Genomic DNA, 25,393 nt, shown 5'->3' on the forward strand with positions numbered 1-25,393 from the left:
TACAGGTTCTTGTGTAGACAGTTTTCATTTCTCTGGGATAAATGCTCAGAAGTATGGTTACTGGGCTGTATGGTAAGTATATGCTTAGTTTTTAAAGAAACTGCCAGACTTTTCCGGAGTGGCTATTTCATTTTACATTTCCATCAACAGTGTAAGAGTGATCTGGTTTCTCCACATCCTCACCAGTATCTGGTGCCACTATGTTGTAACCATTTTTAACTGAAAAAAACAACAAACAAACAAACAAAAACCAGTTAAAAACTTATCTGCACAAAAAGGTTAAATGGGGCAGGACTCTTACTATGGAGTATAAGCTTATTTCTAATAAGAATACTTACTTGTTACGGACTTTGAGGATTTAGGCATTAGAAACCATTTTTACTATGTTGTGATTTTTGCAAATACAGGCATAAATGAAAAACAGAATTTGCTCAATAGAGAAGTGAATTCTACTTAATAGAATGCAGATAATAGTGACCATTCTTTGTGCCTTTTTTAATTTTTTGGAGGACTAGGACTGAATACATGGAAACATTGTAAGATATAGTTTTATATACCTCTGTGCCTATGTATGATATATAGTCCATTAGAAGGAGCGCTGGACTTGAATTTAGAAAGCTGTTTTCTAGACTTCACTGTTTAATAGCTTAAGAAAAGTTGGGTAAGAAACTCAACCTATCTGGCCCTCAAATTTTTCTTAGTACAATAAAGATGCCATCACCATCATGGAAATGTTTGAGATATAAATAATACCTCTCTTACTTAACAAAATTTTACTAAGTGCCTACCATGTGTCAGGCACCGTGCTAGGCGTCACGGATTCCGTGATGAATAAGACATTATTGCTGATTTCAAGGAAGTGGTTGCAGTACAAATATGAAGAGTGAAGTGACCTAACATTTATTTGCACATGTGCCACATACTTTATGTAAGTCGTGTCCTGTTATCCTCTCAAGAACTCTAGGAGATAGATGGAGGTCTTACCATTTAACAAATAGGGAAGCAAAAGAGATTCAAGGTATTGTTCAAGGTCAGAGTAATAGCCAGGAATTAAACCTAGATCTCTTTGGCATCAAAACCCAGTACTTTTACCACCATAGTATGTGGTTCATGTGAAAACACCTTGTAAATAACTAGATAACTGAATGCAAATAATAGTAATCATAAAATGTGTCATTAATTATTCTATTAGCAATGCAAAATCTTGAAAACTTAAAGTTTATTTTTCTCTAAGCTATTAGAATTTTGTTTAGAAAGGTCAGTTCAAGTTCCGCAGAGTTGCCAATTCCATTATTATCAACAGGATATATGATCTGTTCATAATGAAGACATGAAGGCATTGCAAGATCTTTGTATTAGTTTTCTAGTGCTGCATGACAACTACAAATACAGCAGCTTAAAACAATACCCATTTTTTAGCTCAAAGTTTTGTAGGTGGCAAGCCTGGTCATGGCATGACTGGGTTCTCTGATCAAGGTCTTAAAAGACTAAAATCAAGGTGTTGCCCAGGGCATACTTTCATTTGGAGTTTGGGGTCTTGTTCTAGGCTCACATAATTGTGAGAATTCAATTCCTTGTGATTGTAAGACTGGGGTCCCTGTTTCTTTGCTAAGTATCTGCCAAGGAATTCTAGCAGCTCCTAGAGATTGCCCTCATTTCTTGCCCCATGGCCCCTTGCGTATTTAAAGCCAGCAAAGGAGAATCTTCCTTTTGTTGAATCCCTCTCACATATTGAGTTTATTTTGCCAGGAAGAACCCAGACCCTTTTAAGAGACCACTTGATTAGGTCAGCTCTCTCTCCCTCAAAAATAATCTCTCTTTCTTAAAGTCAGCTGATTTGGGCTCTTAATTACCTCAGCAAACTCCCTTTTGCTGGGTGATATAATCATGGAAATGAAATCCAATACATTCACAGTCCCAGTCTCCCACACACAAGGGGAGGGAATTATAAAAGATGCATGGCTAGGGCAGGGGTCTTGGGACCATTTTAGAATTCTGGGTTTGATTAAATAAATAATGGGACTGTAGCCTGGCAAGTTGACACATCAAAAAAGCCATCACAATCCTGAAACATCAAGTAAAAATTTGGTTTGCATTTTAGTATCGTAAATGTTACTGTGGGGTGTGTGTGTGTGTGTGTGTGTAACCTGGTGTTCCCTGTGTTTGTGGGGGTTTGAAGGAGACACTTTGTTGATAGGAATGGTGTCTTCACTTTTTTAGGTTGTCTCATTTTTGTACAGTGATAAGACAAATGAGGTCTTGGGTTTTAATAACACTTAAGCTTGGAAGCAAAAATTAAACACTCATTCATAGACTACACCCTTGTAATATCACTTCTTTGCCTTTCCACTAGCAAGAAGTTCGTTTTCGTGGAAGCCATTCTGCCTGTCCAGGAATTGGAGGAGAGTGATAGACACATTTGTCAGCCACAGCTTGGGTAGAATAAGGATGTGAATGTCCTTGGCTTATCTTTATTAATCTTGTGGTGGAAAAATATCTGACATTTTTGTTAGTCCATTTTAAGCTTAATTTATGTTCTTAGTGGCATAGAAATTCAGAGCTGAAAGAAGTATCATGTCTCACTCTCCCTTGGAGGAACAAGAGTTGACGTCATCTGACAATACCACCATAACAAATCAATAGCTTAATAGGCATATAAGTGGCTTTATATAAAACATTGTTTTTTTCCCCCAGCATCTCAATTGGTTCTTAAATATCTAATTCCATGATCCTCAAACTTTTCCCACTGTAACAAATTAGAGAGAGGAGGGACACGTTCATCAGTGACTGTAGTTCAAATCCAGCAGAAATGTGCAGCAGTGATTTCAAACTGAGAGAATCCTGGATGCCCTTCTCCATTGCGTGCCCCGCCCCCCCCCAACACCAGGGAACAATTTAAAATCCTGGCACAATAATGAGAAGGGAGAGTGACAAACTGATAAGTTCCAGTTAAGAATCACTTAGGCCAGGTGTGGCAGCCCACGCCTGTAATACCAGCACTTTGGGAGGCTGAGGCAGGTGGATCACCTGAGGTCAGGAGACTGAGACCAGCCTGGCCAACATGATAAAACCCTGTCTCTACCAAAATTACAAAAATTAGCTGGGCATTGTGGCGCCTGCCTATGATCCCAGCTACTTGGGAGGCTGAGACAGGAGAATTGCTTGAACCCGGGAGGTGGAGGTTGCAGTGAGCTGAGACCACACCACTGCACTCTAGCCTGGGCAACAGAATGAGACTCCATCTCAAAAAAAAAAAAAAAAAAAGAATCACTTAGACAGTATTTTTTTGTTCTGTAATCTTCCTCTCTTTCTGTCATTGAAATGTCTCATACTTCTTGTTTCACGTAGAATCTGGGAGTCATCAAGTAGTCATCTAGTCTATCTCATCATCTAATTTACGAATTATTTCTATCACACCCTAAGTAGCTGGCGATTCAGATTTTTTACTGAAAGCTTGACATGATGAGACATTATTACTTCCCCGAGGATCTTGGTCTGTTATCAGGTAATTTCAGTTCTTCCTTAAATCAAGCTAAAACTTGCTACTATTCTCACTCACTGGGAGGGCTATAGTATTTCTCTCAAGTTGATTCCTGTCTGTGATGAAAATCTCTGTTCTTTTAGCCATTGCTCATGGTTTCAGGATCCCCATTCTAGTCATCTTCCTTTGGAGCAATTCCCTGTTAGATCTTCAAATGTGATGAGTAAAACTGAGCTCAGGACTGCATTTGTTGGTCACACCCTTCTCCCTTCCAAATTACTGCTGCTGTAACTTTCTGACAGGTCCTGCTTCCCTGTAATCCATTCTCCATGTGGCTGCCAAAGAAGATTTGAAATAAGTCAGGTTGTTTTTCTTCCCTATCTAAAGCCTTCTAGCTGCTTGTCATTGCTCTTAGAATAAAATCCAAACTCTCCCAACAAGCTTTTAAGACTCTACATGGTCTTGCCCCAGCAAACTCTTCCCATCTGATCTCGTAACTGAATTCCAGTCACTGTGGCCATCCTTTGGTTTCTCAAAGTTGCCATTCCTTTGGCATCTCTTCCTCCCTGTCTTCACAATGTAGGCTCCTTCCCATCCTAGGCTTAGTTTCGTTCCTCTCCCTAGAGGCCTTTCCTTACTGCCTCAGCTTCTCGCACTCTGCACACTCAGGGTCCTCTGCGTTGTTCACTGCTGGCCTTCAAGAGCCTAAAGGAGTTCCTCCCCATGGTGGGCTTTCAATAAATGTTTGTGGAATAAGTGAAAAATGAGTGGTCACACCAGGGTCGAATGCACCTCTTACTTTTGTTAATATATTCAAATTAATATTAATATATTAATATTCTATTAATATATCCTAAAATTTTTTTGTGTATAGGGGCAGAGACCAATGAAAGAACATTTCATTGTCAGCTCATCTTGACTATGAGATCAGATATTGGCTATATTTTGAAGGTAGAGTCAGCAGGATTTGCTGTTTAACTAGAGTGGGATGTGGGAGAAATCAAGGAGTCAGGTATAACTCCAAGGTTTTTAGCCTCAAGCAACTGAAGTTTATGGGGTCACCATGACTGAAATGAGGAAAATGAGAGGGGGAGTTTAGTGGGGGACGGGGTGATGAAAATATCAGGATTCATTGTGGAATATGAACAGTTAAGGTAACTGAAGAGCCTGAATTCACCGTTCCTCAGTTTCTACAACTATAAGGAGGGATGAATAATTTCTCACATGATAATTGTGAGGATTTGAGGAGTTGAGGTACACAATTAAAAACAAAAGCACAGAGGAAATAAGGAAAAATACATCGATTAAGCATGGCTATTAGACCATACAGCTTTACCAAATCCATTGGGGATTAGATACAAAAATCCAAGCATGATCTCCAAAATTTTTTCCTGGTAGGGTTTTAGGCTATACTGAAGTGACTTTTCTTTGGTATAAGAAGATATTCAGTTATACAGTTGGAAATTAAGGTATTGATTCAGAGTATCCAAAAACATCTCTCAGTAGAGATCCACAACCAAAGAAGCATAAAAAAAAATGTCTTCCGTTCACTCTCGAAACTGTCTTATGACCATTGCAACCTTCAACAGCAAACATATGGAGTCTCTATTACATATAGAGCAAAATGCTAGATTCTGAAAAGCTAATATCTGTAAAATAGAGTTTATAATGTTGTTACATTCTGGGGATTGATGTAAGCATTTTACCAGGACTTATTATAGCATTATAAGCTTAACACAAGAAATATGTGGCTATCATTATGGAGTGAAAGGCTGGAAAATTCCTCACCTGCTGACCCGAGGGATAGTGCATGGTAGAATTCGAAAGAAGTGTTGATTTCAGAGGAATGCCAGTGCTTGCTTAGGGCAGTATTCAGAAGAACTCTTCCAACCACACAGCCCCTTGTACAGGCAAACTCAGGAATACTTTCAGTACATTTACTTGGCTTTATTGTTAGAGCAGAAATTTCACAGCTAAAATTATGGTCTTAGGGGTTTATAAGATGCAATTAAACTTAATTTTTAAAAGTTCTCACAAATCTTATTTGAAGTCTTAATATCTTAATTTCCTTTATATAGGATATGTGGATATATTTTTATGATAAAAGTAACATGTGTCCCACTTAATAACAGCTTCATTAATATCCTAAAGCCACTCATCCTACTTTACGTATAAACAGTCCTTCTGAAGTCTAATTATGCGTGGATCATTGCAGACTGAGTTTCAGAAAAGACCAACCGGGCACATCTCTCTCCATTTTAACCATTTTAAAGAGAGTACCTAGTGGTGCATCTTCTTCGCTTAGGTTCCCTGAGTCTGTCTTTACAGGAATACTTCATTGTTACTTGAAGGTACATTCTTGGGACTTTACACACCCAGCCACTCAACACATGAATACATACTTATTTTAGTTAACTGAGTACTTGGTGAGTGCTAAGCTTTGTTTTAAGCCCTTTGCATGTATTTTATTAACTTTGTTAATAGTTACAACAGTCCTTCAAGATACAGGTACTGTGTTATACTGGTGTAACAGTTGAGGACACCAAAGAACAAAGAGGTGTTGACACGTGGTCACGGTTCCATAGAGTGTTAAGTTAGAGTTGGGTTCAAACCCTGGCAGTGTGGCCACAGAGCCTTGTTCTCAGCCACTGCACTGCACTACCCCCTCCCATGAAACATAAGAAAAATTTGAGAAATGCTTAAGTAAGTGTAGTTTATATTCACAAATAAAATTTACATAAGTACATTATGTGTAATTTGTTTTATGTATATGTGTGTATATATAAATAAATACATGTAAAAATAAGGCCACAGTTTTAATTTTTTTCCATCTCCATAATAAAGCATGTATTATAGACCATTAGCAGAATTTAAAGTGTCATAGTAAATATTAATTGTGACTTTTGTTTTCTTCTTCCCCAGTTTCATGGTTTTCTCCAAATGAAAATATTCTCATTGTTATTTTCCCAATTTTTGCTATACTCCTGTTCTGGGGACAGTTTGGTATTAAAAGTAAGTATTATTTCTACTTTTCATTTATGTTTCAGTGATGATATAGTTATTTCTATGAGACATTATCAGTGAAATATTTAAAGTTGTACTAGGAAAAGTGCTATTATGATAAATATGAGTATGTAATTTGAATACTACTAGTCTCCTTGAAGTATATGTTATCGCCCACATTTTGCTGCAGTTCACTTTTAATTCCTAAGCAGGTTGTTTTTACTTGGTGTTTTTTTAATCTCTTAAGAATGAATAGTAGGAATATTAGTACCAACACCTTAAAACTCATGTCACATTTTAATATTCACAGAACATCTACACACACATTATGTTATTAGGTAAACAGGTGGTGACAGCCTGCGTTAGTTTTAAGATAGGATGTTATACTTTAGAGCATTTAGATTCCCCTCTTTTTATTTTCCCAGTTTGATTTTCTCTGTGTACATGTGTGCACCCTTGGAAAAGTCCAGTCGGAACCATGTTTTGTCATCCTCTCCGTGCAGTTCTGCAGCCTCTAAAGAAGCAGCCACCAGAGAGTTATGTTCTTTGATCTTGCTTTCCTATAATAGTAACATAACCAGACTTCTGAGGGCAGATCTTGATGCTGCATTAGATTTAGCTTCAACAATATAGAATTGTCATTACTAGGCAAATAGGTAATATGCGTTATGGTTAATGTTTAATCAACCATATTTTCATATTTTGGTAAAGAAAATTTACAAAATGAAGTTCTGAGGTGACAGTCTAAACTTTTAAGCTTTTTAAATACAAGATTTATTCCTTCTTTCCTTGTAGCACCCTGAAGACCAGTAAACATTTATATAGGCAAGGAATAAATACTGCTTATTTAATTTATTCTGCAGCCTTTAAACACACAAAAGCTAGTAAACTATTGCAGTGGATTGCCCTGTTGTATATTTTATGAATTTTACTTTTACTCAGCAATTTAAGCTGTCTATATCTATGGTGATGTATAAACATGGAAGGGAGATGACTGATTGATTATATGTTTTAAGCGCTTTTCTCAATGTATGGCATTCTGGAAATGCTTAGTGATTTCAGAAATGTTCTCAACTTTTGTCTGAAAGGAAAAAAGGGGGAAGAAAGGGGTGGCAGTGGCAATTGTCAAGACATTTTATAACTTTTGCTTTCAAGATAGTGTCTAGACTTCTTTTGGAAATTTTCTTAGAATTTCTTAGTTTTTTATATCAAGAAAAGGACTGGTGTAGCATTAAGACCTATTCTGGCATCAATGATATTAGGGAAAGCTTTTAACCATATTGGCAGAGCCAGACTTTAAGGGCTAAGTCGTATGACTTGGGCAGGGAACAGCCTTTTTTAAAGACCATGAAATTATTTCACATAGTGCGATTTTTTGAGTTTGGCTTGATGGATGTTTGCTGATCCAGACGTTATCATTGGTGACATTATTTTTAGTGAAATGAACCAGGAGTGAGTTTGTTCACTGTTGGCTGTATTTTTACAAAATGAGCTTTACAATATTTTTTCTGACTTAAAAAAAGTAATACATATCACTTTAGAACACCTCGTACAAAGTAGGGAGTTATTGGAAAAAAAAAAACTCATCTGTAGTCCCCAAACCTAGAAATAAATTATTAGTGTATTCTAGTGAATTTCCTATTTCCCTTTCTGTCTTTTTCTATTCATTTTTGTTATCTTTTTTTTAAAAAAGGTAACCATAAATGGACTTGTACAGCTTATATGCTTGTACATTCTGATTTTCCCCCGTGTCTTCAGAAATCTTGTTATAGCTGCCTGTGTTCTACTTTCGTGGATGCACTATAATTTACTTAACTCTCATCTTGATGGATTTTAAGGATGTTTCCAATTTTTTTTGATACTATGAAAATAACTCTGCTAAAGATATGAAGCCTGGAAATGGCAGAGATATTTTAAGACTCTAGATACATACTGCCAAAATGTTTTCCAGAAACGTTTGTATCAACTACTATTGCAGATGAGAATACCTGTCTTTCACCTCCGTTATAATTCTGATATTATAACTCTAAAATCTCTGCAAATTTGATGGGTGAAAAAGTATCTTATTGTAATTGTAATTTTTGTGTTAGTAAGGTGGAATGTTCTTCTGTGTATTTTTTGTACTGGTCTTATTTTAAGGAACGTGCTTATAAACCTAAAGAAATATTTTGGTGGGAATTTTTTGTTTTGGCTCATCTTGAAACAGGTAGATGTGTGTGTATGTGCATGGAAGAGGTATGTCTATACATGATTCACCCAGCCTGTGCTCACATTTAAAGGTGTTGGTGATAATAGTAGCTAACCATTTGTGGAGCTCTTGCTCTGCATGACAGGTTCTGTGCAAAGTACTCTATATCTGAAAGGACATTTATTTCTCCCAGGAACTCTATGGGCATAGATACTGTTGTTATTCCCATTTTGTAGATAAGAAACAGGCACAGATAGATTAGGCAATTTGCCCTCAATCACCCAGCCGTTTCCTGGTAGCACTGGGATTTGAACTAGTGCTGTTTACCACGGCACTGTACTGCCTCCCTGTTTTGCATTTATTTTGAGGATTTTATTTCCATGAAGGGTGAACCTATATCTAAGCACATAATACTGAGTAGCTAAAACTTATTAGGAGAGCAGAATGTTGACCTAATTTGTTTACTTATTCTGCAAATACCTAGTGACAGGGTGCCTACCGATTGCTGGGCACCGAGCTACATGCCTGAAATGTGGGTGTGATGTGCATATTGCCCTGGCTTTGTAGCACCCACATTTAAGTCACTGCAGCCAGGGAGACATGAATGTATGTGCATCCTGTGCCTTGTCACATCTTTGAGATAGTCATGGATCCAAATCTAACTGTTCTGTTAGTGCCTCTGTTGATGGCCTGAGCATTCCACCAAATAGAAATAGAAAGCACCTCTATTTTCCACCTGCTTAGATGTATAATTTTTAGAATCCCCTATGGCAAATCTCCTAAAGCACTCATAATAACTCAGACCCATGACTTTTATTTTATAGATTTCTAGTTCTGCTTAACTTTTCCTGATTACCATTTACGGTCTGTACTTGGCTACAGGGGATTTCTCTCAGTGGTTTTTCCAGCTCTGCATGTGAGTCTTTGTGGTCCAAGACAAACCTGGACCTTTACCAGGCTAAACTTTCAGTAAAGACAGCAGGTTGTGCCCTCATTTGCTCACTCTGAGGAGAAAGAGTTTCTTTATACCAGAGCTGTGTCTTAAAAGATGTCTCAGGATGCCATTGGTCCTACTGAGGAAGAAGCCCGAGAAGACTCTTAAACTCCCAGAGCTCACCCGGGACTTGGTGAGCCTTGGACCATGTTTCAAAGATAAAGGCCTCTTACAGGGAAATGTTCCTAAATACCGTCATCTTTAGCTTAGCTGTAACTTAGGAACTTTTAAGCAGAATCTCTATGCTTAGCAAACAGCTCAGAGATCGCTAGAATCAAACACTAAGACTTAACTGATAGTATTGCATTTCAGACGCTTTGTTTGTGTTCTGAAAACTGCACCAACTCAGTTTGCCACTCTACTGACAATTAAGTTCCTGGCTGATTTTCAGGATCCTTCTTTCTCACTCTTTGATATCATTTTAAGTGCTGTCCACCTAGTCCTCCAGTTCCTGCAGGATTAAGGTCCAACTGTATGTAAAGAACTGGCTAACATTTTGAAATTCTTTGAGATAGGCCTATCTGTTCTTTCTTTGCCTTTGTAACTTTGTCTTATACAGGCAATACTGGCTTCGCACAAAACTGCAAGACCATAAACATGACCATGTAAGCTGAAACTCTGTAAAACAATCTTCATGATGAATGGGAAAAACTATTATTGTATTGTTCCATGACCTTTAAAATTTTTTTTTGTTAAAACCTTAAAAACTCTGTTATTATCAATAACAACGGCATTGGGAAATGAAAAATAGTAAAGCTAGTATTTAGTATGTGGTAAATTAAATCATTAGAAACATCGAGAATGAAAGTGTGTTATCAAGAGTAGTTTGAACAACACTTGTGTGTTCTTCTTGCATGACTTTGGATACAGGGCAAGCATCTTCTCTATGGCTTGGTGAATTGTCATACCCCTTTCTAAGTTTGGATCAGTTTCTACCGTTTTATCCTTTGCACTCTCAATGTCATGAAAGAATTCCTTTAATGTTTTCGAATGTTTAAAGTTTATTTTATTGCCAGTCACTTCCTCTGGGACATCTTTATTCTTTTTGTTACATCCTCCTCACTTTCCTCATTTATATCAGTAAGTCCACCTTCGCTGAGTTCTTCTGGCTTCATCTCTAGAGTTTCTTGCATTGCAGTAATGTCAACATTCCCACAATCAGCTATTTCTTCTCTTACTCCATTTATGGTCTATTCAAATTTCACTCCTAGCATTTGTCAGTTTTTATTTCTTTACTCTTTCATCTTTCTTGCCTAGTTTCCTCTTTTGATTTATCCATTATAAAATGTCACATGGGTTTATCACTGGGTAACAAGGAGGTAACAAAACTCCATACTTTGCTGTCTGTGCGTGACCTAAATATCAGATGTACAGTGACTAGTCACCAACAGTCTTCAAAAGAAGTGACATGATTGATCACTGATCATGATGGGGCATCTGCTATTTACATAGTTATTTTTGAACTGAAGAAATAGCAGTATAGTTGTACTTTATGCAGTTACTCGGTTAATATATTGTGGTAATTGAAATTTGGACTGTTTGTGAGGGATTTATTTGATTAAACCATGGTAACTGGAATTCATATCAGAATAGTGCAAAGTGAGGACTGCTGTAATTGATTCCAAACTCAAAACGGTGTATTCTAGGCATCTTTAATTTTTTTTTTCAACTTTCCCCTCCCTGCTCAAAATTACTCCAGAGATTTTGGTTACGGCTCAGATGTCTTTGAGTAGATGTTCCTGTAGAAATCATTGTTAGAAAATTCAAGGAAAAAAGTTCTCATTACACTACCTTGAGATCCTACTACGTCCTTGAGTTTTGACTTGAGGACAGCTTAATAATGAAAGTAATTTGGCCATGAAAGCATATTTAAAATAAGTAATGGAACAGGAAATTTCTTCATAGATTAGAAAAATTATTCTGAAAAAGTGAAGACATATCCTGTCTTGGACTAGGAAATTTCCATCCAAGAAAGTAAAATATACAATAAATATTATCACAAAGAATCATTCTGTGACCTGGTTGATGGCCCCTGATAATAAGACTTTGTTATTAAGTTTACTGTGAATTCTTTTTTTTTTTGTGAGATGGAGTCTCGCTCTCTCGCCCAGGCTGGAGTGCAGTGGCATGATCTCAGCTCACTGCAACCTCCGCCTCCCGGGTTCAAGCGATTCTTCTGTCTCAGCCTCCTGAGTAGCTACAGGCTACTGGTGCACACCACCATGCGTGGGTAATTTTTGTATTTTTAGTAGAGACGGGGTTTCACCATATTGGCCAGGCTGGTCTCGAACTCCTGACCTTGTGATCCGTCTGCCTCGGCCTCTCAAAGTGCTGGGATTACAGGCATGAGCCACCGTGCCTGGCCCCTTACTGTGAATTCTATTCAATAATCTTGAACTCCCAGTGCTTTCCCTTGGTCCTGTCCATATAATGATCACATTCTGTTATTAAATAATGTGATTATGTGCTGATTTTATTGCAGGAGGAATTGAACAAATCTATAGCTCAGCATTTTACTCTTTTGTAGAAATCCCTTGAGCCTTTCCAAATCCAGACATCACAACTTTCTCCATATACTCTAAAATTGTGAAATCCACAAGGCAGGGAAAGTTGATAATGAAAAAAAGGAAGTTTGGTCTGTTGGAAATCCTCTTCTTTCATCTTTTATGTTCAAAGTACTTGATGCACAAAGCCTGGGCTCTTTTATCTCTGTCCTATAGACTGATGTCTAGTCAGTATTCATTGTGACAAAATTGTTTCATCAGAGCAAGTTGGATAGTGTATGGAGTTTATTATAAAATTATTTAACTTGCCTTCTGTAAGTAACCAGTTTATAATTGGTATTAATGTTCATTTTTTTCCACTACCAGTTTCAGAAGCTTTCATTCGTGTATGCATGTGTGTGTTAAATAAGTGTATTAGATATTTGAAGAATAGTAATTTAAATTTAAACAATTTAAAAAATGAAATTGTAATTTTATGTGTAAAGGTGTCAGATGTGCTTTATTCTGCACTGAAAACAATATTCATTTACAGCTCAACAGATACCAAAAATATTCTAAAGTTACTTTCCTAGAGTTATCAGAAAACAGCACTATAAGAATGAAATCAAACCCGTCTTTCTTTATGATTTATTCTTAGTCTGATACGCATCAGCCTGGTAAGCCTTCCTGTCTCTCTACTTAACTTACCAATCACTCCAAATGTCATGTCTTTGGGCAGGCATTAAATTCTTGGGTTTTGGGTTTTGTTCGATGGACTGCAGTCTGTGTGAGCCTATGTGGGTGTGTCAAATCCAGTCTTTGGGGTGTCATGGAAACTTAATATGATAGACTTGATTTTATCTCCAAGTTGACTTGGTAATTTCATTAGATTTCATCAGTCACAACCTGCATTTTATCTTGTATGTGCTGTCTATCAGTCACAAAATCAGAAAACCTTCTTGTCCATTCATAACATTAGCTGTTTTTTCAGGTGGCTAGAGGGACATGTCATTGCTTCATCTGCATGAATTCAAAAGATTAAATGCATAAAGGAATTTTCTTAGACTAGAGTAGGCCTTCACCATCTCTTTAACTGGGAAAGAAGTTTTGGGAGTGACATACTCATCACTCACACCCCCCTCCCCTCAAACACACACGCTCACCCATTGGAATGTAAGGGCCTTGAGGCAGGCCTTGTGTTTGCTTTTTGTGTTCACTGTCAGCATTTAGAATAGTGATAGCCATATAGATTGATAGTGCTCAATCAATTATTGTCAAATAAAGTAATCTTCTACTTGTTCCTTGATTTAGACTAGCAAAAGGGGCTGGTACATTGTAGGTACACAGTAAATATTTGTAGAACAAATGAATGAACCAACCCAACAGATTTCTGAGAAGCAGCCTGCTTTTGGTTACTAATTATTTTATAGAACATATAAAATAAAATTTTAGAATGCCTAATTTGTTCACAAAAATGTTATATTGTCTCCCCTGATACTTGGTATTCCTGTGTCAGGCTGAGCACTAAGGTTATAAATTTTTTGTTAAGCATGTAATTACTATTATTTCTCCTGTACTTTATTTTGTGTATTGATTTCAGTAGTTGTAGATGAGGGGAATCCTTAAGAGTACACAGATTTCAAAAATTACATCGATTGCCTTGCCAAGCATTCTGAAAATCATACTAGAAAATTTGATAAGAGCCTGCTGTTAAGAACACAAGTTATTTTTATTTTAATGCTAAGTGGAGAATTACTTGAATTTATTTTTTGTTGCATTTAATGTTTTGATACATTCAATAAATAAGGATAAATCCACTTACTGAAGGACAAGAAAAGATCAATAAGAGATCCTTGAGGTTATTGGGTTCTATGGCGTCTATTATATCAAATTCCTTGCCCTTTTGCTATACTGAGAAATTTGACGACTGGGCTAGCAACAAGATACCTACCCCACATTTGCTGTGGTACCTGCTGAAATGTGGCCATGTGAGCAAAGAAAACGAGCCAAAAGAAACTCTTTCTGAAGATTCACTGAAGAAAACCTGGAGATACTCTTTCATTGGTAGACCCAGACCCCACAGAGACAGGTGGAGTGTCCGTTATCCAAAATGCCTGGGACCAGAAGTGTTTTGGATTTCAGATTTTTTCACACTTGGGATCCTCAACGTGTGTATTTGTTGGAAATGGCTACTTAATTTAAGGAAAAGTTTAAAGTGGCCTGGAAAATAAGTAGTAGTTGAACTAATCAACAGGAACCAAAACTACTTTCAATATATAGTGTACTTACACTCAAAGGGAGACAGACCATTTTATGGTGGAACCCTGTCTGTGGTAGTATTTTGTGGTGTTTTATTTTTGTTGCTATTGTTTGCACTGTTTTCTCCTATAACAGCTCTTCTAAGCCTAAAGAGGATAAATTTTTTATGAGATTCAAACTCTTATTTTTGTTAAGAAGGATGTAAGTCGCCAGGCATGGTGGCTCACACCTGTAATCCCAGCACTTTGGGAGGCCGAGGCAGGCGGATCATGAGGTCAGGAGCTCGAGATCAGCCTGGCCAACATGGTGAAACCCTGTCTCTACTAAAAAAAAAAAAGAATTCAAAAATTAGCCAGGCCTGGTGGCACATGCCTGTAGTCCCAGCTACTCGGGAGGCTGAGGCAGGAGAATCACTTGAACCTGGGAGGCAGAGGGTGCAGTGAGCCGAGATTGTGCCACTGCACTCCAGCCTGGGTAACGGAGCAAGAGACTCTGTCTCAAAAAAAAGAAAAAGAAAAAATATAGAAGAAGAACATAAGTCAACCTTTTTCCATGAAATTATACTGTACTCTAAGGCAAATTCTTGTTGCTTGATCTTAGTAGCTTTTTTGTGCATTGACTTAAACCTGGAAGAGTTTCTTATGAATGTTTGATTGATTGTGAGGTGCATTTGAAACAGCTTCTATTTTATAACCCTTTGCAGAACTTTCAAGCTCTATTTAGATAACAATATATATGGGATTAAAATGGAAAATGTGACATATGTCTAGAGAAAGTTCCTTTTTCTGTGTATGTGCCTTTTGTGACTTATACACTCAGTTTCATTCTAGCCAGCATTTGAGCCTAGAAAATAGGGAAGTTATGAGAACTCTGTGCCTTATAAGAAGGCAGGGCTATGACTGAGTATTAGGCACATAAGTCCCAGGGCTGGGCGGAAGTAATGAAATCAAATAAAAACTTGGGGAACTTGCCATAGGATGTTTTCTGATTAATATGAGTTTCTTTTCTCTGATTAATATGGATTTCAGTTACTCAGTTGAAGCTGAGTAACTGAAATCCACATTAATAAATTGGGTATTTATTGCTTAGGACTTATCTCCCCATAAAGAGACTAAAATTGAGGTTATAAAGTATGGGTAGATAGAAATTCCAAAAATATTTAGGTACCTGTCATATACCTTAAACATAGATTTTTATCACAAGCATTTAGGGGCTTATTTATTGCCTTTATTTAATGTTTGTCACTGTAGAAGAAAAAAACTAAATGGTAAATATAACATTTAAAATATTTTCCCCTTCATGACAGTCACCCATTGATTACTGTCATGGAGAATATCTCTATGTGGATGACACACAGCAGCATTTCAATCACACGCTGTTTCTTTCTGCTACGCAGTTTGCTTTTAGGTTGCCGTAAACAACTTCCTTGGTGAAAAAATCAACTTCAATATTAACCAAAATTTAAAAGATTCATATATAGTAAAAGAACTAATATTTGCAGATTGATCCATTCCATTCTTCTTTCAGAGGAGATAAGAGATACTCGACGGTAGAGCTAGCAGCAGAAACAATAACATGTATGATGAATCCTGTTGAGTCTGCAGTTTATTTTTATTAAAATATTTTAATTGAACAATTTAAGCTTTTTTTCTTCAGCAGGATTTCACAAGGGTGTAATTTGCCCGGTTTTATTCTGTCAGTTTTTTCGAAACAAAATAACTAGATTTCCAGATGGTTTACTAATTTTATATAAGGTGGAACAAAATTCTCTTTTTTTCAATATTGTTAATTAACCCGTTATTTCCCATTAGTATTATGTACATCAGTGTTGTGTTGTCAGTTGGAGTGATTTTGCTCATCAGGGGCATTGACAATGTCTGAAAACAGTTTGATTGACATAACTGGCATCTAGTTACTAGCATCTAATATGTAGGGGCCAAGGATGCTCCTAAACATTCTATATTATGCAGAGCAGTGTCCCCCCTCCCCCCAAAAAACTTATCTAGCTCAATTTATTACTAATACATCAACCGAGAAAGACTGATGTATAGAACCTCATTTGTTAGTGTAGGAAAATAAGGTGTCACCTATAAATTCACCATCCATATTTATACTGCCGTGACATTATCCATTTGCTTATGAAAGAGATGTGAGGTGACTTGATGATATGAAGGAGTTGTTCCTCAGAAGTTATTACATTATAGTACTTCTGTGAGTTTGTCTCTGTACCTTATAAGTTATTAAAATGGCTTCACTTGTGATTGAGTTCATATAATTCTTTGTTTTTCTTTTTTTAAGCACTTAAATATAGATCCGGTGGTATGGATGAGAAAACGATTGCTTTACTTGTTGCTGGACTAATGATCACTGTCATTGTCATTGTTGGAGCCATTCTTTTCGTCCCAGGTAAGATGTGCAGTTCCTAGGCAGGAACGCAGGAGGTAGATGAGTGCATTCCAAGGTGAGGAGGCCTGCATTAGTTTCCTAGGGCTGTTGGAACAGATGACCACAAACCAGGTGGCTTAAACAATAGCAATTCCCTCTCCACGCTGGAGGCCATAAGTCTGAAATCAGGATGTCATCAGGGCCACACTCCCTCTCAAGGCTCTATGGAAGAATCCATTTCTTGCCTCTTCTAGCTTCTGGAATTTGCTGAAGAATGACAGTGTTTATCATTCCTTAGTTTGCGGCAGCATAACTCCACCCTCTGCCTCTCTGGTCACATTGCCTCCTCCTTCCTCTATGTCTTTGCCTCTGTGTTTTGTTAAATCTCCCTCAGCCTCTCTCTTATGAGCACATTTGTCATTGGAATTAGAGCCCACTCATATAATCCAGGGTAAGCTCCTCCTTTCAGATCCTTAACTTCATCATATCTTTTGCCATATAATGCAGTATTCACTTTTTTGCTGTATTAGGTAATATTCACAGGTTTTAGGGATTAGGAGGTAGAAATAACTTTAGGGCCATCATTCAACTCACTACAGAGGAAAACTTCATTGGCCAAGACATGAAAGTGGAATGAATGTGGGAACCAAGTCTGTGGAAATTGGCAGTTGCATTTGGAGGATGGGAATGTGAGTGGGAAATGAGGATGTGTAGCACATGTAAAGAAAAGCAAAGGAAGGCTGGGACTCCACCTAATAACTACAGCACACCATCGTTTCTGGAGAAGAATGCAGTACAGGTGTAATATTTAGGAACATGGGCTTGGCAGCTCTATTGGTATCTGAAGTTAGTGAAGACAGCGGGAAGAAGGAGGTGAATTCAGAAGACAACTTGAAAGAACAATTGATTTGACTTTGGGACATACTGAATACAGCAGATGAAGGGAATGGTAAAAGATGAATACACAGTTTCTCATCTGGAATTCCGTAAGCTAGTTAAGAAGGAGGCAGAACCAATTCAAGGTTTCAGCATGTTAAAACTTAAATGTTGAGATTTAGATGTCTTAAGTTTGGTCTTAATAAAAAAATAGTCACTAATTTTGTGCGAGGTTTTCAGGGAAACGTATATTTTTTAAATTTTCACAGTTGTCAAGCACAGAATTTAGATTAGTACATTTAAAAAGTATGTAGGACAATATTTTAAATGTTTTTATTTATTGACAGGTGAATATTCATTAAAGAATGCTACTGGCCTTGGTTTAATTGTGACTTCTACAGGGATATTAATATTACTTCACTACTACGTGTTTAGTACAGGTGAGTTTTTGTTGTTACAGTATGATTTTGCCTACCTTTTTCATTTACAAAACAGCAGTTTTGGTGAAAATACTCATATAATTTTTTTACAACTCAATAAGAGTAGGTTTATTAAAAGATTTTTCATGCTATTCTTAGTGACATTTTCCCATTCATATTAATTTTAAGGTTATACTAGGTTAGCTATTTTGTAAAAAGTGATTTTCATATGTATTTGATGCCAATCAGCATAATTTTAAATTATGCCATATAATTTCTTAATGATTATTTTCATATTCTAATTTCAGTTTTTTGAAGTTATAAGCGGATGTTAAACATAGTCTTTCTCTTCTTTTGCTAAGCTTCTGCTTCTGCATTAAGAAGACTGGTTCTATAAAATGGAATTAGGAATCACAGATAGTAGAAACGTATTTGTTTTAATTATTAGCAAACCTTAATACTGTAGTTCTAAAAGATGGTATGGATATCCAAACTATAATCAGTATCATTTTCACTGCATTTTGAAAGTAGATCACTACCATATTTATTTATTGCTATTAAAGAGTCACATTTAACACTTGGTCTTAGAGCCTATCTCTGGCTCATTGTACATTGGAAAGGTATTAGTTTGTTATAAAATGACAGATCTAGAGATAGAGAGCATGATGTTTACAGTCACATATTTGCATAATGGTTCCCTCAGCAAGAGCAATTCTGTGTGCATGTGGGGAAGCCATTCATAATAGCCGTTCATATTGTAAAATGCACAAGTGTGGTAAAAGCAGCATTGTTCTAAGATTTAGGGTAAAAACTTCCAGTCCAGCTTAGCTGACTGTGAAAATTAAAGGCTGCTGAATGTGTGAATTTGGAGCTGACTACTTGTGTAGAAGGGTTAGATCACTGAGTTAACATCTACCATCAAACAATGAACTCCAGAGTCAGTCTTTGGTCTTAGGAAATCCCTGATTATACCAAATGCAAGTGGAAGTGATTGCTTTTTAAATACTCTTGACATGCTTCTGTTACATCCTTTTCCTTCCTCCAGCGATTGGATTAACCTCCTTCGTCATTGCCATATTGGTTATTCAGGTGATAGCCTATATCCTCGCTGTTGTTGGACTGAGTCTCTGTATTGCGGGTAAGAGTCATCTTTCTGTAGACCTAATTCGGGTTACTCTTGGACAGAGCTCTTCTTCCTTTTTCTTTTTCTTTCTCTCTTTTTAAAAATATATAGACTTGATTTTTTTTTTTAGTGCAGTTTTTGGTTCATGGCAAAATTGTGTGGAAAGTACATTCACATACATATTTTTATGTGGACATAAGTTTTCAATTCCATTTGGGCAAATACCAAGGAGTGCAATTACGGGACTGTAAAGAGTATGTTGTAATAAACTGCCAAACTCTCTGTATCAAAACAGCTGCACCATTTTGTATTATCACCACCAATAAATAAGAGTTTTTGTTTATTCATATACTTGACAGCATTTAGCATTCTGAGCTTTTCTTTTTAAACTTCCAATTTACCCCAGTGGTAATAGTGCTTTCCTCCTTGCTACAAAGATATTAGCTGTGTATATGGCTTGGTGGCTGATTGTTCTAGCACCCAAACTGATATGCCTGTATTTGTGGAAGAGCTTTTAAAATAACTGGGCTCAAATTGGTTGGAGCCTTAGACTTGAAACACCAGTTCCCACTTCTTGATATGATAAGGTATGTGTTATGCAAAGGAGGGCTTTGTTCTTATAATTTTGAGTCAGTTTACTGGTTAATAAACATATATGAATAATTTTTGTTTTTTTATCATTAGAATAACTCTCTTAAAACTTGGGATTATTACTGTTTTTTAATAAGTTATTTCATATGCTTTTCTAATACAGAATTTTATTTGTTTTTACAGCGTGTATACCAATGCATGGCCCTCTTCTGATTTCAGGTTTGAGTATCTTAGCTCTAGCACAATTACTTGGACTAGTTTATATGAAATTTGTGGGTAAGTCAATCTTATTTTCATTAACCTATGCCAATAATTTCAGATATATCACTTAGAAAATGCTTTTTAGTTTGTTCTTCCAGTTTAGGACCAAAAATGAGAAAATACAATTGGAGTGATTTGAGGATAATTAAAGAGGGTAGAAGACATATAGGATTTTTAGTTGGTTCTTCCAGTTTAGGACCAAAAGTCAGAAAATACAACTGGAATGATTTGAGGGTAATTAAAGAGGGTAGAAGACGTATAGGATTAATGAAAAGTTTGGTTTTCAAAGTAGTTTAAAAGAAAATGGCTTTATCTATTAGAATGTGTATCTTTTTATACTAAGTAAAAGGGGAGAGATCTTTGAGGATCCATTTTAAGTAATAGAATAGGATTTTTAATTGTTCCAGTGTTTCTGTGATAGAGGTCTCCTGCAGAGGCCTGTTATTTGTCACTTGCTCTTTTTCTTGCAGACGTAGACACCCCTAGAGAGGAATTAAAATTCACAATCTATCAATTTTGTTCATTTAAAGAGCAGTTACCTCTAATGCATGACTTTAAAACAGTTCTAGTTAAAACCAATATAATGAAAACATTGAGTTTCAAAATTTAGGCTTTTACTCCTTTTAAAATCAATTATTAATAAGTATGGAATTTACTTCATTGTTTCTAACTTGTATATTTAATCTGCCAATTTTCAAGTAACACTTCTGCATAAATTCTTATTTTTTATTGGGATATATGCACACAGGGAGATATTTTCAATTGTGCCTGAAACTAATGTTATCTTACCTAAGCTCAAGATGTTCCCAATAATGTAATTTATATTAGTTTCCGTTTTTTAAAAAAATCTATATTTTTTATGCAATAAAACATACTCTTAACCACCTATCAAAATGATCAAAAGTTATAAATTAATGGAGTAAAAAAATAGTGTTTCTGCTTTGCTTTAGGTAAACTTTGCTGTATGTGTTTCTAAAACTTAATACAAAACTTGAATTGTTATAGTCAAATAATTTCTCATATGACTCACATAATAGTTTCAAAAAACTTTTACCTTTATTTCTGAACTTTGGCTCTTGGTGATTGTTAATTGAATTCAATTCTGTCATATATGCTGTGTCTTTCTTTAATTAATGCTTATTAGATAAATAATTAAAATACTTAACCAAAATCTACCTATCCTTAGCATATGAGTTCATAAGTCTTAGTACATTGCTCAATGAAATTTTCTAATTTTATACCACATAATGCCATAAAATACAATGGAGATATCTAAAGCAGAATGGAATTCATGTGGTAGCTACAGTGAACATCTTGAATGTTGGTGCATATTCTATTTTTGTTACATCTTCCAATCACCATGTGTCTGGTTCTGGAAGATGACACTCCTGGTTTTGTTGCTCCCCACAAATGCCTGAGAATAGTGTGTGATTTGCAGTATCCATACAACTCTGGTGAAGTAGTATTAGATAATTTTGGCTGATGGGCAGCACGCTCTTATTTTTTCCTCACTCTCTGGGTTGTCCTCCCTTTTACTCCCATGCCACCCCATGCCTTCCATATCTAGCATAGAATGATCTTCAGTACAGTTGCCAGCAGGTCTGGTGACAATGCCTCAAGTGGAACTAAGCATTGTCTATCTGCCACCTCCTTAACCTCACTGTCCTGCCTTCTCTATCACTTACATTCCTCCAAGCCTGTGAAACCACTGTACTGTACCTGTCACTGTTCTGACATTAAAATTAAAATGACTTAAATCCTGACAAGTACCCCAAATTATTTTTTCTTTGTCATAGGTTAGCATATAAATATACTATATGCTAAAATTTATGCTATATGTTTAACATTTAGTGCAATTTTATTGATATTGTCCTAATTTTATTGATAGTATCCTAAATTAACTTTTTAAATCAACATGTCTGATGCCAGGGTTCAGAGGGACACCTACGGTCAGTTGAAAGGCAAGAAGAGACAAGGTACAGGAAAGTTGCTCTTTAGATAACGTAGTAGACTAGGAGGAACATTAATATGGTTTGCTTATATAATCTGACTGTGTAAATCTGAATCTGTGTAACATTAAGGTTGCAAATTTGAGTGTTTATATTAGGAAGTTAAAATTTTAAGTGTCTCCCAAATAATTTTTACTCATTGCACGTGTTCTGTTTCAGAAAAGCCTAATGATTGTGTTTTGATTTAAATGCAATAAAATCCTCAGATAGTTAAAAATCCAAGCTTTCTCTTCAAGAAGAAGTTAATGTCGCCATGAGATTTTTAACTTTTATAATTTTTATTATTTCCAACTTTAACTTTGTAGCCTTAATTTGCTATTTTAAAGAGTAGGCCTTTCACTTTCACTTTCTACAACTTTCTGTGAAAGTGACTTTCTATTTTTTAACTTTTTAAACTGTGTTGTATTTTGTTTTCTTTTATTGGAAGCATTTTAATTTTATAAGATGAGACAAAGGACTGGGCACAATAACTTAATGTGAAAGCATAGAAAAGATTACAAGAAACTAACCAAACTCACTAAAGTTGGGCTTGTTGTTTGTAGAGAACATTTATATAATTATAAGGGTCGATACTTTCTCATTTTTAAAGCCATTACCAGTTAGTTCGATATAAGGGCATATAGTGTTTTGATACAAATCAATCTGGTAGCAGTAAGAACCATATTTACCAGAACATCCCAGATATTTTAGAATGATGCAGATGCAGAATATATACGTAGAATTTATAGCTATGTATAGGTATAAATTCAGATATTTTCTTGTTCAATTTAAGGAGAGGTAAATTTAGTATCAATAGAAAAAATGTTTCTGAAAAATTTAAACCCTGGAAATATATTTATGGCATGGAGTCAGATGTTTCAGGGAGAGAAGAACAAATCAAGAAGCATTACAAGTAAGCTCATATGGTTAAAAAATATATATATATGGCTGTCAATGTCTTAGGCTCATGGTAGCAGCAGAAATCGTAATAATTCTTTTGTCACATGGGTTATATCCATATTGGAGAGAATTAACTCAGGTGAAATTAACTTGTACACTGTTTGGTTTTATAATATTTAGAGGGATCACAACTGACTGAAGTCCCTTTGAAGTACCATTCTTCATAAATCTCTTTTTTCAGAATGGGCCAGCCAAATGTGACATCCCTTGGATCTGAGATTTAGAACTAGAAACTATTATTTATACATTATTAGGGAAGAAAAGGAGTTACTTGGCAGTTAGCAATATTCTATTTTGTTTTGTTTTATTTTTAGAGACAGGGTCTCATTATGTTGACCAGGCTGGCCTCAAGCTCCTGGGCTCAAGCAATGCTCCCACCTCAGCCTCCCAAGTAGTGGGACTACAGGCATGTGCCACTACACCTGGCAGTGTTTATTCTGATAAATAAATTTATGAGCTCAAAAATGTAACTCTAAAACCTTATCTCTGACCTTTCATATTACCATCAGAAATTTAGATAGCTGTTTAGTTCTTTTTCTTTGTAGAACATAGATATAAGGCATAGTTTCATTGAAGTCAGTCGCATATACATGTAACTATCTTGATGTTCCCAAATAAAGCTCTGTATTTCTGCTTGGTTTATTGGGGAGGCTGCTAAATGTAGTGCATCCCAACCCATTTTACCCTGTTCTACTTTAAAAAGAGGTTGGCTTCTTGTTTGGATACAAGGACCAAATCACTCCGCCAGGTTCCTCCACAGTGAGGGAGGCCTATTTAAAGCCGCCCATGGCAATAACAGAAACTGGACTCCTATGAGCTCAGATACATAACTGGGCCTCACAGGGGTGGGACCGTATGTAGTCTAGGAATTGGAAGGATCCGTTCCATATCAAAGAACTGAAGCATCGTGTTACCCTCTCAGCAGCAAGAGTAAGGTGATGCCCCTGTCAGTTATAGTTCCTGAGTTCCTCTGTCTTTGATTCTTTGCCTATTAGCCAGCTAGCTCAGCCTCTTCTTTATGCCCCTGTTTTTTATCCTATTCATGCCTTCTCACAGACAGCTTTTCTTACCTACAGCTTTGAGCTCGTCCTTGTCTCCTTTCTGTTTCTTTTTCACTTTCCCTTCCCATCACCAACTTTCTGGTCTTTTTTCTGTTTCTCCTTAGAGTCCAGTGGCAGAGAGAAACTTGTCAGTCCAGTCTGTTGCCATTTTTCCTGTTTGAGAAAGACTCACCAGCTTTTGGCTGGCTCACAGATTGGCTTTCCTTGGGTCAGGACCCACCCTTTTCCCTGCCAGCTTCGGAAGCTTGACAGAGTGCGAGTGTGCAGTGGTGGTAAATAAATAGTAAGGAGCACAGAGCAGTCCTGGAGGCGTGCCTCCATCTGCTGATGAGAAAATCCAGTGCTGTCATCCAGCCCAGGTCCCAGCCGAATGGACCTCTCTGTTCAGCAGGATTCCCCTCCTGCTGAGTGGTTCATGGCATGTTTCTGTTCAACGCTTTTCCGTCTGTAGAATTCTTATTCTGTGTTTATTTGGTTTTTTGGGTTTTTAAATTTTTTTTATTTTTATTTTATTTTATTTTTATGTATTTTTTTTTTTTTTTTTTTGAGACGGAGTCTTGCTCTGTCGCCCAGGCTGGAGTGCAGTGGCGCAGTCTCGGCTCACTGCAAGCTCCGCCTCCCGGGTTCACGCCATTCTCCTGCCTCAGCCTCTCCGAGTAGCTGGGACTACAGGCACCCGCCACCACGCCCAGCTAATTTTTTTGTATTTGTAGTAGAGACGGGGTTTCACCGTGGTCTCGATCTCCTGACCTCGTGATCCGCCCGCCTCGGCCTCCCAAAGTGCTGGGATTACAAGCGTGAGCCACTGCGCCCGGCCCAGGTTTTTTTTATTTTTTGAGACGGAGTCTCACTCTGTCGCCCAGGCTGGAGTGCAGTGGCACAACCCCAGCTCACTGCAGCCTCTGCCTCCCAGGCCAAGGGAGATCCTCCCACCTCAGCCTCCCACCTAGCTGGGACTACATGCACCACAGGCATGCACCACCACGCCAGCTAATTTTTGTATTTTTGGTAGAGACAGGGTTTCATCATGTTGCCCAGGCTGGTCTTGAATGCCTGAGCTCAAGCAATCTATTGATTGCCTCCCAAAGTGCTGGGATTACAGGCGTGAGCCACCACCACCAGCCTTCTCATTTGTTTTTTTATAAGGAAGCGTTCTCCTTCCCTACCCAACTAGGGTATTCTTTTCCCTTTCATCACTTTGCTCATGTCCTGTATTCCTTCAGCTTCATTAATGAATCCATTTGGAAGCAGTGAAAAAGGCAAGTCAGAAAGCTAAGAAGAAATACATAGAGGAATACTCAGAGCAATCTGAGTATTTTCT

At 36.9% G+C, this 25,393-nt stretch overlaps 1 protein-coding gene across 2 annotated transcripts in view; it reads left to right on the plus strand.

Moving 5' to 3' along the window:
* The window catches only part of CD47 (CD47 molecule), a 47,702-nt gene that overhangs the window by 13,484 nt on the left and 8,825 nt on the right, over positions 1–25,393 (plus strand). For both annotated transcript variants that reach the window (XM_003261770.4, XM_003261771.3), the window contains exons 3-7: positions 6,404–6,493; positions 16,707–16,814; positions 18,017–18,109; positions 19,134–19,226; positions 19,986–20,078. In XM_003261770.4, coding sequence (XP_003261818.1) covers positions 6,404–6,493; positions 16,707–16,814; positions 18,017–18,109; positions 19,134–19,226; positions 19,986–20,078 — 477 coding nt within the window. The remainder of the gene's footprint in view (positions 1–6,403; positions 6,494–16,706; positions 16,815–18,016; positions 18,110–19,133; positions 19,227–19,985; positions 20,079–25,393) is intronic.

This window comes from Nomascus leucogenys, chromosome 21, assembly GCF_006542625.1.
Source record: "Nomascus leucogenys isolate Asia chromosome 21, Asia_NLE_v1, whole genome shotgun sequence".
NCBI classification, from domain to species: Eukaryota; Metazoa; Chordata; class Mammalia; order Primates; family Hylobatidae; genus Nomascus; species Nomascus leucogenys.